Source organism: Pneumocystis jirovecii, assembly GCF_001477535.1.
Source record: "Pneumocystis jirovecii RU7 chromosome Unknown supercont1.24, whole genome shotgun sequence".
Taxonomy (NCBI): Eukaryota; Fungi; Ascomycota; class Pneumocystomycetes; order Pneumocystales; family Pneumocystaceae; genus Pneumocystis; species Pneumocystis jirovecii.
Window position 1 is genome coordinate 1 of NW_017264798.1, and position 12,311 is coordinate 12,311.

The following is a 12,311-nucleotide window of genomic DNA, read 5'->3' on the forward strand; positions in this document are numbered from 1 at the left end:
CCATCAGAACCAGCACCAAAACCACCAGAATCATCAACACCAGAGACTCCATCAGAACCACCAGAATCACCAGAATTGCCAGAGCCAAAACCAACACTGACAAATTCAACTGCAATATTAACAAGTACACAATTGTTAACGATATGTTTACCAACTACATCAGCTACGCATTCATCAGCTACGCATTCATCAGCTACACGTTCATCAACTACACGTTCAACTACACGCTCATTAAGGCCTAAACCAACGACATCCTCTGACGATAGACGTATAGTGGGCTTTGGAGTTAGGCCAAGAAAATTAAGGGAAATAGAGTTAATCTGGATGGTTGCAGGAACAATACTGGGAATGTGGATAATTGTTTAAAATTAGAACAATATTTATTTATTAGTATTTATTAGTATTTTCATGAAATGTTTTGGATAATTATATAGCTAATACTCATTTATAAGAATGAAAAAATTATTTGAATATTTTTATGAAATAAATTAAAGAATTATAGTTAAATACATTCAATGCATTTATTCTACTATTTTTGAAAATTATTTTTTTTTTCTAAAAAAATATCAATTCTTTATAAATTGATCATATTTTTTATAGTTAATTTAAATTCAAAAAAAAAAAACAGCCTTTTATATATTAAAAAAATACTTTGAACAGTCAAAGAAAACATGCATCATAGTTCTACAAACATAATATAAAATGGAAAATTCCAAAAGTTCTGTAAATAAGAAAAATACATAAAAAGCCAAAAAAAACAATAAAAAAAACAAATACATGGATTTCTAAAGCAAACTTAAGAATGAATTAATTTAAAAGCAAGATGACAAAAAATATTCAATCTTTCAAATGCTAAATATCTGAAAAATAAACAAAACATCTAGTTTTAAGAATATTTAATATATCATAAAAAATTAATTATTATAAAAAAACCTGAATAACGTAAAATTCTTAAAAAAGGATTGAAAAAAATCTTAAATAAAAAAATTTAAAATAAAAATTAAGTTTTTTTAAAGCCAATTAAAACAATTTATTAGTAAATGCATATAAAACATTATATAAATAACTAAAAAAGTAAAAAAAAATTAAAATTATTAATGAAAGACATGAAGACATTAATAAATTTAAAAAAGAATAATCATTATTTAAAGAATATTTTTATAATTTCTGTTCTAAGAGAAAAAAAATCAAAAAATTTAGGAAAAAAATTTAGGAAAAATACAAAATCTTATTTACATAGTTTTAAATTCACATTTTGACTTAAAACAAAATATAAAAAGTGAATAAAAAATAATTAACAAAAATCTTAAATCATATTTCTAAAATCATATTTTTAAGAAAAATAATATAAAAAAAATTAAACAAAATCAGATTTAAAAAATAAAACCAAAATGGATAAAATGAAAATTAATAACAAGAACGCAAGAAAAAATAATAAAAAATAATAAAAAATACAGAAATAGGAATTATAAAAAGTATTACTAATAAAATTATATCATTTAAAATATTTAATATATTTTAAGAATATATTTTTATGAAAATTTATAGATTTAAAAGTAAAAACTAGATGAAAAATAAAACATGTAAACATAATACAAAATATAATACAAAACAATATCTATCTATTTATCGAATATTGGTTATTAATATTATCGTTTATCGCTATTTTTTAGTGAGAAAGATATTTTTTCGATGTCAAATATGAAACATTTTTTATAAAAATTATTTGTTGTTATCATTATAGATGAAAGCATTCGTATTAGCCAGTTTTCTTGGTATAGCGTATGCTTTCTCAAAAAACATTGGTATTATATGTATTATATTTTATTTTTTCACATTTTTAACTTTTTTTTAGAATTCATTCATAAAAGATCTGCATCAGATCCATCACAAGATCCATCACAAAATCCATTAGACTTACCATCCGATTTATCATTAGATTCATTAAGGTATAGAAAATTTTAAGCAGCAACAAAACATACAAAACTAACATTTTTATGCAGCGAAGAAAAAATTTTATCTTTGATTCTAGGAAAAAACCCAGAATTTCGATGTGAGGGAAAACTAAAAGAATACTGCAAGGATTTGAAAAACACTAGTTTAGTTCCAGAGGATGTACATCCTGCATTAAAAGGACTTTGTGAAAATGCAGAGAAGAAATGCAACGATCTTAAAACTCAAATTGATACTCTCTCGAGTAATGCCAAGGGTTATCTTCAAGATATTATTACGGGTAGTTCAGGTAATATGGTTTTAGGAAAAACCCGTTGCAACTATGCTCATATCCAATGCGTGATTTTCCGAGAATTTTATGATTTTTCTTCTATATGCGATGAAATAACTGAACAATGTTATCGTCAAATAAATGAAGATTTAGCTTATGAAGCTCTTTTAAGGGCTCTTCCTAGGGATTTGAAAAGTCAAGCAGCATGTGAAGAAAAAATTAAAGAATCATGTTTCAAGTTAAATAGAGAAAGTTATCATTTACTCTGGTTTTGTTTTCTCTTGAAGAAAACATGTGGAGTTCTCCTTAATAGAACAAAAGACAACTGTAATGCTCTTAAAGATCTCAATACATTAAAAAATACTAGTACATTGAAAAATGACTGTTATCCTTTACTCAGGAAATGTTATTTCCACTCGTCAAACTGCGAAAATGGAGAAGTGCAGAACTGTATGGTGCTTAAAAAACATTGCAAAAAAGAAAATATCATATACCCCCCCCCCCCCCCCACACACACACACACAGTCTTCCTTTTAACCCATTAGACTTTCCACCTACATTGCAGGAGAAAATAGATCTTCAACAGCTTCACACAGAAGCGTTAACTCTTGGTGTTTTTCTTGGAAAATCCTTGTCGACAAAGTTTTCACATTTTTTGTTATTTTCAAACTATTATACTGGAGACAATGCAAGTAAATTAGACAATACTCAGTCTTGCACTAAATCCCTAGAAAATTGCACTTCTTTTGATTATCTAACACAAGAACTAAAAAACATATGCAAAAAAACTAACAAAAATAAAACATGCGAAGAATTAAACAATGAACTAGAAAGGGAATGCATGTCTCTCAAATTAGTTCTTAATCACAAACTTTCCAAGGCAAGTGATACTACTAAATCTAAACCATACTCGTGGAACGAATTACCAGGAACAATGTCCAAAGAAGATTGTATAAGCCTTAACTATAAATGCCATTATATAGATCCATATTCTAATAATACTCTTTACAATGCTTGTAAAAATCTAAAACTAGAGTGTTTTAAATCAGCAATTTACGGACAGGCAAGGGATGTGTTGGAGGAAGGATTGTTTGGATTACTTCACGACTTAGATTCAGATGGAACTAAAAAATGTATGACCAAACTAGTAGAAAGGTGTCAAGTAGTCAGAAACAATAGTATAGTTATACTCTCAATGTGTTTAAGGCCAAAAGAAACATGCGGAGCACTTGCAGAGGATGTAAAACGAAAGAGCCATCGTCTACGGCATGTTTTAGATAAAACAAGAGATTATCCCCGAGAAAAGGATTGTCTCGTTTTGGAGAAACAGTGCGAAGACCTGACAAAGGATTTTGAAGAGCTTAATGGTCCTTGTGCCACGCTAAAGAGGAATTGTGCTCATTTGAGGAACACGAAAGAAGTAAAAGACAGTTTGTTGAGTAAAAATACAGATATTTTGGCAAACGTCGATAATTGCACAACATATTTAGATATGAAGTGTCCTCGGTGGTTTAGGAGGGAAATAAATCCATTCAATCTTACATGTGTAGCACACCACAAATCATGCGTTATAATGATTGAAGAGGTACAAAATCATTGTTTGGCATTTAAGGAAAATATAGAAAGTCACAATATCATTGAGGAGTCAAAAAACAATGGAAAAAGAGACGATATTTGTTTTCTTTGGGAAGGATACTGCGATATGCTTACGGGGAATTGTCCTGATAAACTAAAACAGGGCAATAATGGCGAAGATGGTCTTTGCGTGAGTCTCAAGAAGAACTGTAAGACGTTTCGCGAAAAATTGCCTCTATTAAAAGCCTTCATGTACAATATAAAAGGTTTTTTGACCAATAAAGGTGCTTGTAGTAAGCAGCTAGGTGATTATTGTTCAACTTCAACAAAGCCAAACGGAACTTTAGAAAATCCATGTAAAGAATATAATAAAAATGAAAACACAAGAAATGAAATTTGTGATAAACTTATTGGGTTAATGAGAATATTGTGCAATACCTTACCAGTTAAACTAGGTAAAGTAGCTAAGGACTTGGAAAATAGAGCAAATGAATTTAAAAAAACCAAGCAAGAAACTGAAAAAGCTATTAATGATTCTGGTTTATTCTTGGCCATTTCTCAAACAGCAGATGGGAAGAAGAATCATCATCTTCACAGCAATAACACGGCTTATGTTAGACTTGTACGTCGTGAGGATGCCTCGGACATAGAGCCATCAGTGCGTCAAGGGTTAGCGTTTGATCTGGTGTCTTTACTTGTAGAGTTATATTTAGAAGCCAAGGGCATCTGTGATCATTTTATTCAAGAGTGTGTCTTTGAAGATGACTGTCCTAAGTTTAAAGATTCATGTGGAAAAATACGTAAGTCTTGTGAGGCGTTTGTATTGCCTGATGCCAAGCCTCGTGTAACAACGTCTATATCAACAACGACGCTTACAGAGTCAACAACTATAACGGATACTCAGTCAGAATCTACTGTAGCAACTACAGTGATGGAGGGAAAGTGTGTTGCGCTTCATTCAAAGACCACGTGGGTAACAAGCAAATCAACATCTACAAAAACAACTACAACTACATCAGTAACAACACTAACACAAAAATGCAAACCAGTACCATGTACAACGGAAGAAACACAAACAAGAAAGCCTGAAACTAGAACTGAAGCAGATCATACAGTGATGCCAAACGAGGGGATAAAAATATCTGGATTGGGAGCAACGAGTATTGTTATATGGGTAATAGGAGTTTTTATTGTGATTTAAAGGGAACATTTGCTATGATTTAAAAAAAGTTTTTGTTGTGATTTAAAGGGAATTTTTGCTATGATTTAAAAAAAGTTTTTGTTATGGTTTTAAAAAATAATAAGCATTTGCATTGGGCTGTAAAACTCGAGAAATTCAGAAGATATTCTAAAAAGTGATCTGAAGGAGAATTCCCTAGAGAAAGATATGAGAGACTCAAGAAGAACTTTAGGAATATCCAATAAAAAAATGTTCAACATAAATATTAAACAGTGCATAAATATTTAGTGCAGCAACATGAAGATCAATCAGACCTGAAGATTCCAGATTTGCCTGGTATGCAGGTCACAGGACCCTGTATGGCAAAAAAATAAGCCAGCAAAAATTGACCAGTGCCTGATAATTATCCAGCTTATATCGTGCATCTGTTCAGTACCAGCTATGTTCCTCTTAAGCTGTCTTTACACGTGTTAAAAAGTATAATATAAAAGGAACAGAATGGTAAAAAGATGAATGATGAAATATAAAAAAACAATTTTATAAAAATGAATTAGAAAAAAAGATAAATATGATTTCAAGGAAGCAAAAGAATTATTTATTATAATTGAAAAACAAAGGATTTTTTCTCATCAATTTCTCAAAAACAATATCAAACATGGAAAACAAGATATAAATTTAATTTTTAAAAAAATACTTTTGAAAAACAATATATTCACCTTTTTTAAAATTCATTTTCATTTTTCTCAACAATTACTATTTGCTAGAATATGCAATCTTATCGAATTCAAATGCAAACCTCAATTTTTAAGTATTTCCAAATTATACTCATTAATTGAAAAGACACTTTAAACATCGTCATTAATACAGAAATGGCATAGGATTACTCTTTTTTCTCAAAAAACTGCCTTTAAAACTTTCAATATTTAACATAATGAAGACAATATAAAATAGAAACGGCTTTAAAAATCTGCCCACACAGCCAACAAGCACGCTTTCACATTAATATCCTCTAGATTTTGGCGCGGGCGGTGGCGCGGGCGGTTAAGCGGCAGGCAAAAGCGGCGCAAGGAGCTAGTGTATATGAAGAAGAAGAGTATCTTTTGGCTTTGATTTTAAAAGAAAATGTAGTGGATGAATCACAATGCAAAAAAAGTTTAGAAAAATACTGCGAAGAGTTGAAAAAAGCATCACTAGATATGGAGAAAGTACATAAAATGCTTAAAGATTTCTGTGGAAATGGGAAAGCAAGTAAAGCAAATACAAAATGTCAAGGTCTACAAGCCAAAGTTATGAGGAAATGTACAAATTTTAAAACACAAAAGCTAGAACAAGCGGTAAAGAATCCATCAGATGATAATTGCAAAGAGAGTGAACGACAATGCCTATTTTTGGAGGGTGCATGCCCTAGTGTTCTTATAGAGGATTGCAACAAACTAAGGAATCTATGTTACCAAAAAAAGCGTGACAAAGTAGCAAAAGAAGTTCTTTTGAGGGCACTTCATGGGAATATTGAAAATGAAAATAAATGCAAAGAAAAACTTAAAAAGATTTGCCTAGAATTAAGTCAAGAAAGTGATGAATTAACAATGTTGTGTCTTGATCAACAAACAACATGCGACAAATTTGTATCAAAAAAAAAAGAAAAATGTACTGATATAGAAACAAGTATTAAAACAGCACTCAATAAGAACGAATTAAAAACAAAATGTCTATTATTACTTGAGAAGTGCTATTTTTACAGAGGGAACTGCGAAGGAGACAAATTAAAGTGCAAGTCTCCAAATAAAGACTGCGAGGACTATCTACCAAAGTGTGATGAATTGGGAGAGAAATGTCAAGAACAAAATATTGTTTATATACCACCAGGACCCGATTTTGATCCAACTAAACCAGAGCCTACAGTAGCAGAAGACATAGGGCTGGAAGAGCTTTATAAAAAGGCCGAAAAAGAAGGTGTTCATATCGGAAAGCCTCCTGTAAGAGACGCAACTGCTTTGCTGGCACTTTTGATTCAGAATTCAGGTAATACTCAAGTGGAGGAAAAATGCAAAAAAGTTCTTGAAAATAAGTGTAAAGAGTTAAAAGAACATGAGGTTTTAGGAGATTTATGTAATGACAGTGGTACTATTGGAAAAAATGGTACTGAAAAGTGTAAAAAGCTACAGGATGAGCTAGCAAACAGTACTAAAATTCTTTCTGCAAAAATTGGAGCTAAACATTTTGTCTCAATCGGACAAAATAACATTGTTAGTTGGAACAAGTTGACAACATTTATTACTGAAGAAGAATGTATAAGGTTACAATCAGACTGCTTTTATTTTGCTCAAGATAAAGGTCCTCTTGAGAAAGGATGCAAGAATATTAAAGCAGCATGTTATAAGAAAGGAGTTGAAGCATTAGCTAATGAAGCATTGCAGAGTAAGATGTATGGACTATTTCGTGGTTCAGGCAAAGAATGGTTTAAGAAGCTACTGGATAAAATAATGGATGAATGTTCGGGACTTAAAACAACAAGCGATGAGCTGTTTTTACTATGTATTAATCCACTTAAAGCAGTTAGAATACTTGCAGCTGATATCCAAACAAGAGCTGTCTTTTTGCGGAAACAATTGGATCAAAAGCGAGATTTTCCAACGGACAAAGATTGCAAAGAATTGGGGAGAAAGTGTGAAACTTTAGGAAAGGATTCAAATCAGATTAAGTGGCCATGTCATACACTAAAGCAGCAATGCGATCGCTTAGGGACTACAGAAATCTTGAAGCAGGTTTTACTGGATGAACACAAGGATACTTTGAAAGATCAAGAAAGTTGTGTAAAATATCTGAAAAAAAAGTGTAATAAATGGTCTAGAAGAGGCGATGACCGTTTCTCTTTTGTATGTGTTTTCCAAAACGCTACGTGTAAGCTGATGGTAGATGATGTGAAAGACAGGTGTGAAGTATTCGAAAAAAATATGCAAGCATCAGATATTAATAATTCCCTTAAAAAAAATCAAATAAAAACAGAATCAGCAGCAAATATCTGTCCCTCATGGCACCCATACTGTGATAGATTTTTACCCAATTGTCCTGATCTTAAAAAAGGAAAAACTTTCTGTCAAAATCTTAAAAAATATTGCGAACCATTCTACAAAAGGAAGATTTTAGAAGATGCTCTTAAAGTAGAGCTTCGAGGGAATTTAAGTAATAGAAATAAATGTGAGCCTGCATTAGAAAGATATTGTACAGTATTGAAAGACGTAAATAATGCGTCAATCAGCAGTTTATGTAAAAATAATACGAAAAATAAAACTGAAAAGGATGATGAAAATGTTAGAAAGAAGCTTTGTCTAAAATTAGTAGAAGAAGTGGAACAGCAGTGCAAAGTATTACCAGCAGAACTGGAGCATGAGGAAAAAGACCTAAAAGATGATTTTGAAACATTTGAAAAACTTAAAAAACAGGCAGAGAAAACAATGAATAAATCCAATCTTGTTTTATTATTCGTTAAGAAAGATGAAAATAATGCATCGAAAAATAGTAGCAAAAACAAGGATAAGAATACCGTTTCAAACGGACTTCAAGATATCACAGAACATGTGAAAATACTACGGAGAGGAGTTAAGGATGTACTTGTGACAGAATTGGAAGCCAAAGCATTTGATTTGGCAGCAGAAGTATTTGGAAGATATGTAGATTTGAAGGAAAGATGTGAGAAATTGGAATCGGATTGCGGGATTAAAGACGATTGCGATGGTTTAAAAGAAGTGTGTGGAAGGATTGAGAAGACATGTCGCGATCTGAAGCCTCTGGAGGTGAAGTCGCACGAAATAGTCACAGAAAGCACAACGACGACCACGACGACAACAACAACCGTTACCGATCCGAAGGCAACAGAATGCAAATCTTTACAGACAACAGACACATGGGTTACACAGACATCGACACACACAAGCACGTCTACCATCACATCTACGATTACATCAAAAATAACACTCACATCAACGAGGCGGTGCAAACCAACCAAGTGTACGACAGGGGATGATGCAGAAGACGTGAAACCGAATGAGGGATTGAAGATGAGTGGGTGGAGCGTGATGAGGGGGGTGATAGTAGCAATGGTTATTTCGTTCATGATTTAGAAAGCAAATGAGCAAGATTTAATGATGAGCATGTATATTTACTAGATGAGCAAGCAGGGTAGGAGAGGAAAGAGTAAGGTAGATTGAGTCATCTCTTCAGCATCAATTGAAAGTGCATTACACATGAAATCGCGTGTTCCTTATTTAATTGACCACTATTCTTTATCTAAATAACCTTTATTTCTCATTTATGTCCTTTTACATTCTACTTTTTATTTATTCAAATTTTACTATTACCCCACATTTACTCCGCATTTACCCCACATTTACCCCACACAAATTTAAATACGTGTAGTAAAGCATGTATCACAATAATTGTATGGACACACTAAAGATATACTTTGCACACAGCTTCTCTGACAAGTTTTGTCACTGAATTTACTTGAACACCCTTAAAATTAATTAAGGATAATTTAATATTTAAATTTAATATGGAAACGAATCTCTTCAATTTTTGCAGTCAAAACACATTAACTCAAACTCAAACTCAACCACACACCACAGCTCAGCCCACCCCCGTCAGGCACAGCTTGGCGCGGGCGGTGGCGCGGGCGGTTAAGCGGCAGACACAAGTGACGCAAGTAGTGCAAAGTGTATATGATGATGAGGATTATCTTTTTGCTTTGATTGCAGGAAAAGATTATAATAATGACAATAAATGCAAAACTAAACTAGAAAAATACTGCAAAGAATTTGAAAATTTAAATATAAATAAAGAAAAAATACATAAAAAACTTAATGATTTCTGTGAAAGAAATAAAGCTCAAGAAAAATGCCAAAAACTAAAATCTAAAATTGAAAATAAACGCAACACATTCAAATCAAAATTAGAAAAAGTAGTCCAAAAAGAAGTATCAAACTTAGAAAGCAGTGATTGTGTAAATGAACAGGAATGTCTCTTTTTGGAGGAAGCATTCCCTAATGATCTTAAAGATAATTGTAACACTTTAAGAAATAAATGTTATCAAAAGAAGCGTGATAAAGTGGCTGAAGAAACTCTTTTGAGGGCACTTAAAGGAAATCTTCAAGATAAAAATAAGTGTAGGAAGGAGATTGAAAATGTTTGCCGCACATTGGGTCAAGAAAATAACGAGTTGATGCAAAGGTGTTTAAATCTAGAGTCTACATGTCTATCACTAGTACAAGCAGCAGAAGAAAAATGTAACTCTCTGAAAACAGAGATAAAGAATGTACTAGAACCTAGTGGTGACTTAGAAAAAAGAGGGCATTCTTTACTTGAAAAATGTTATTTTTATGGAAAAAATTGCAAAGACTCAAATAAACCAGAATGTGAAAAACTCATAAACAAAACTAAAAAAAAAAAGATTATTTACAAAGGGCCAGGTTCAGATTTTGATCCTACAAAACCAGAAGCTACGTTAGCAGAAAAAATAGGTTTGGAAGAACTTTACAAAGAAGCGGCGACACAGGGAGTTCTAATTGGAAGAGCACCAGAAAGAGATGCTCTTGATTTATTAGTATTTCTATCAGAGAAAACCAGTTTTAGTGAAGACCAATGTAAGAAAGTGCTTGCTACTAAATGTGGTTCCTTTAAGCATCTTGAAGAAGGTCTAAAAACTTTATGTGACAATGAAACTCAGCATGAAAATAAATGTAAAGTATTTGAAAAAGAATTTAAAGAAATAAAAGCCGCTTTGACTGCAAAGTTTAAAAAATTTGGAGATGAAATCGAGTTATGGAACAAATTACCGAGCTTTCTTACTGAAGATGAATGTGTTGAATTAGAATCAGACTGTTTTTATTTCGAAAATCAGTCTTTTGAAAAACAATGTAAGAATGTTAAGGCAGCGTGCTACAAAAAAGGGCTCTATGCATTAGCAAACCAAGAATTGCAGGACAAGCTTCGAGGAAAGTTTCATGGTACAAATGATACATCGTTTGAGAAGCTTCAAAAAGAGTTAGTAAAGGTGTGTGCGGATTTGAAAAAAAAAAGCAACGAGTTATATATGTTTTGTGTCCAGCCAGATAGTACAATTTCTATACTTTTAGGGGATTTACATTTTAAAGTGGATCTATTGCAGGAACATTTGAATGCAAGACGAGATCTTCCTACGGAACGAGATTGCAGGATATTATTGAAAAAATGCAAAGATCTAGTTCAGGATTCTGAAGAAATTGAATGGCCTTGTCATACACTCAAACAGAATTGTGATCGTTTAAGGGTTGTAGAGCAATTGGAAGAAAAATTTTTGGAAGAAAAAACGAAAAAATTAGATGACTCAGATTCATGTATAGGAAAGATTGATCAACAATGTCGTGAATGGAATAGAAAAGGAAGAGCGCAGTTTGCTCTCGCATGTGTAGCACAGAATACTACTTGCAAGATTCTTACAGAAAGCGTAGATTCTAAGTGTACTACATTGAAGGCACGTATGGAAACAAGTAAGGTTGTAGAAGCTGCAAAAGAAAAGAATACAATGGAAGAAACATGTGATTCTTGGGAACCCTATTGCAGAAAATTCATGTCAAGTTGCCAAAATCTAACGACTGTTGGTGGTGGAAAATGTGATGAGCTTAACAAGGAATGCGAACCATATCGTATACAAAGAAATCGTGAAGATCAAGCTATGCTTGAGCTTAAAGGAAAGCTTGATAATAAAAATAACTGTGTGGCAACTCTTAACCAATATTGCACACAATGGGTAAATGCAACCAACGGACTTGAAACTTTGTGCAAAAAAAAAGATGAAAAGGACGAAGACGTTAGAAATAAACTCTGCAAGAAGCTGATTGAACGAATAAAAGAAAAATGTAAAGGATTATCGGAAAAACTCGAAAAGGTTAAAAACGAAATAAAAGAAAAAAATAAAGAATATGAGGGTATTAAAAAGAAAGCAGAAGATGCAATGGAAAAAGCGAATCTTGTTTTATCAAAAGTGAAAGAATCTCATAATAAATCTGTGAATAAATCGGTACCTAGTGAACCTAAAGGAGAAGAAAACAAGGTAGGGTTTAAACTTGTAAGAAGAGATACAAAGTTGCAAGTAACAGAAAAAGAGTTACATGCATTTGATTTGGTATCACAAGCGTTTAGTTTGTATGTAGAGTTAAAGGAAATATGCCATCATTCACTGAAAGATTGTGATTTCAAAAAAGAGTGTAATTGTGAGGATCCATGTAAAAAAATACAAGAAGTATGTTCGAAATTAGAACCATTAAAGGTGAAACCATACGAAACAACAATTAAAAA

General features: G+C 32.1%; 3 protein-coding genes across 3 annotated transcripts; all 3 read left to right on the plus strand.

Moving 5' to 3' along the window:
- Positions 1 to 1,744: 1,744 nt before the first annotated feature.
- Positions 1,745 to 5,000, plus strand: T551_03680 (uncharacterized protein; the record flags this gene model as incomplete). The annotated part of the gene is made up of 4 exons (XM_018375943.1): positions 1,745 to 1,805; positions 1,856 to 1,949; positions 2,004 to 2,674; positions 2,770 to 5,000. The coding sequence occupies 4 exons, from the start codon at positions 1,745 to 1,747 to the stop codon at positions 4,998 to 5,000; spliced, it is 3,057 nt and encodes a 1,018-aa protein (XP_018227844.1).
- Positions 5,001 to 5,995: 995 nt separating this feature from the next.
- T551_03681 (uncharacterized protein) lies at positions 5,996 to 9,100 on the plus strand (the record flags this gene model as incomplete). The annotated part of the gene is made up of 1 exon (XM_018375944.1): positions 5,996 to 9,100. One exon carries the CDS (start codon positions 5,996 to 5,998, stop codon positions 9,098 to 9,100), a length of 3,105 nt encoding a protein of 1,034 aa, XP_018227845.1.
- Positions 9,101 to 9,531: 431 nt separating this feature from the next.
- Positions 9,532 to 12,311, plus strand: T551_03682 (uncharacterized protein; the record flags this gene model as incomplete). The annotated part of the gene is made up of 1 exon (XM_018375945.1): positions 9,532 to 12,311. A coding segment is annotated over one exon (2,780 nt), but the record flags the coding sequence as incomplete, so codon positions are not given.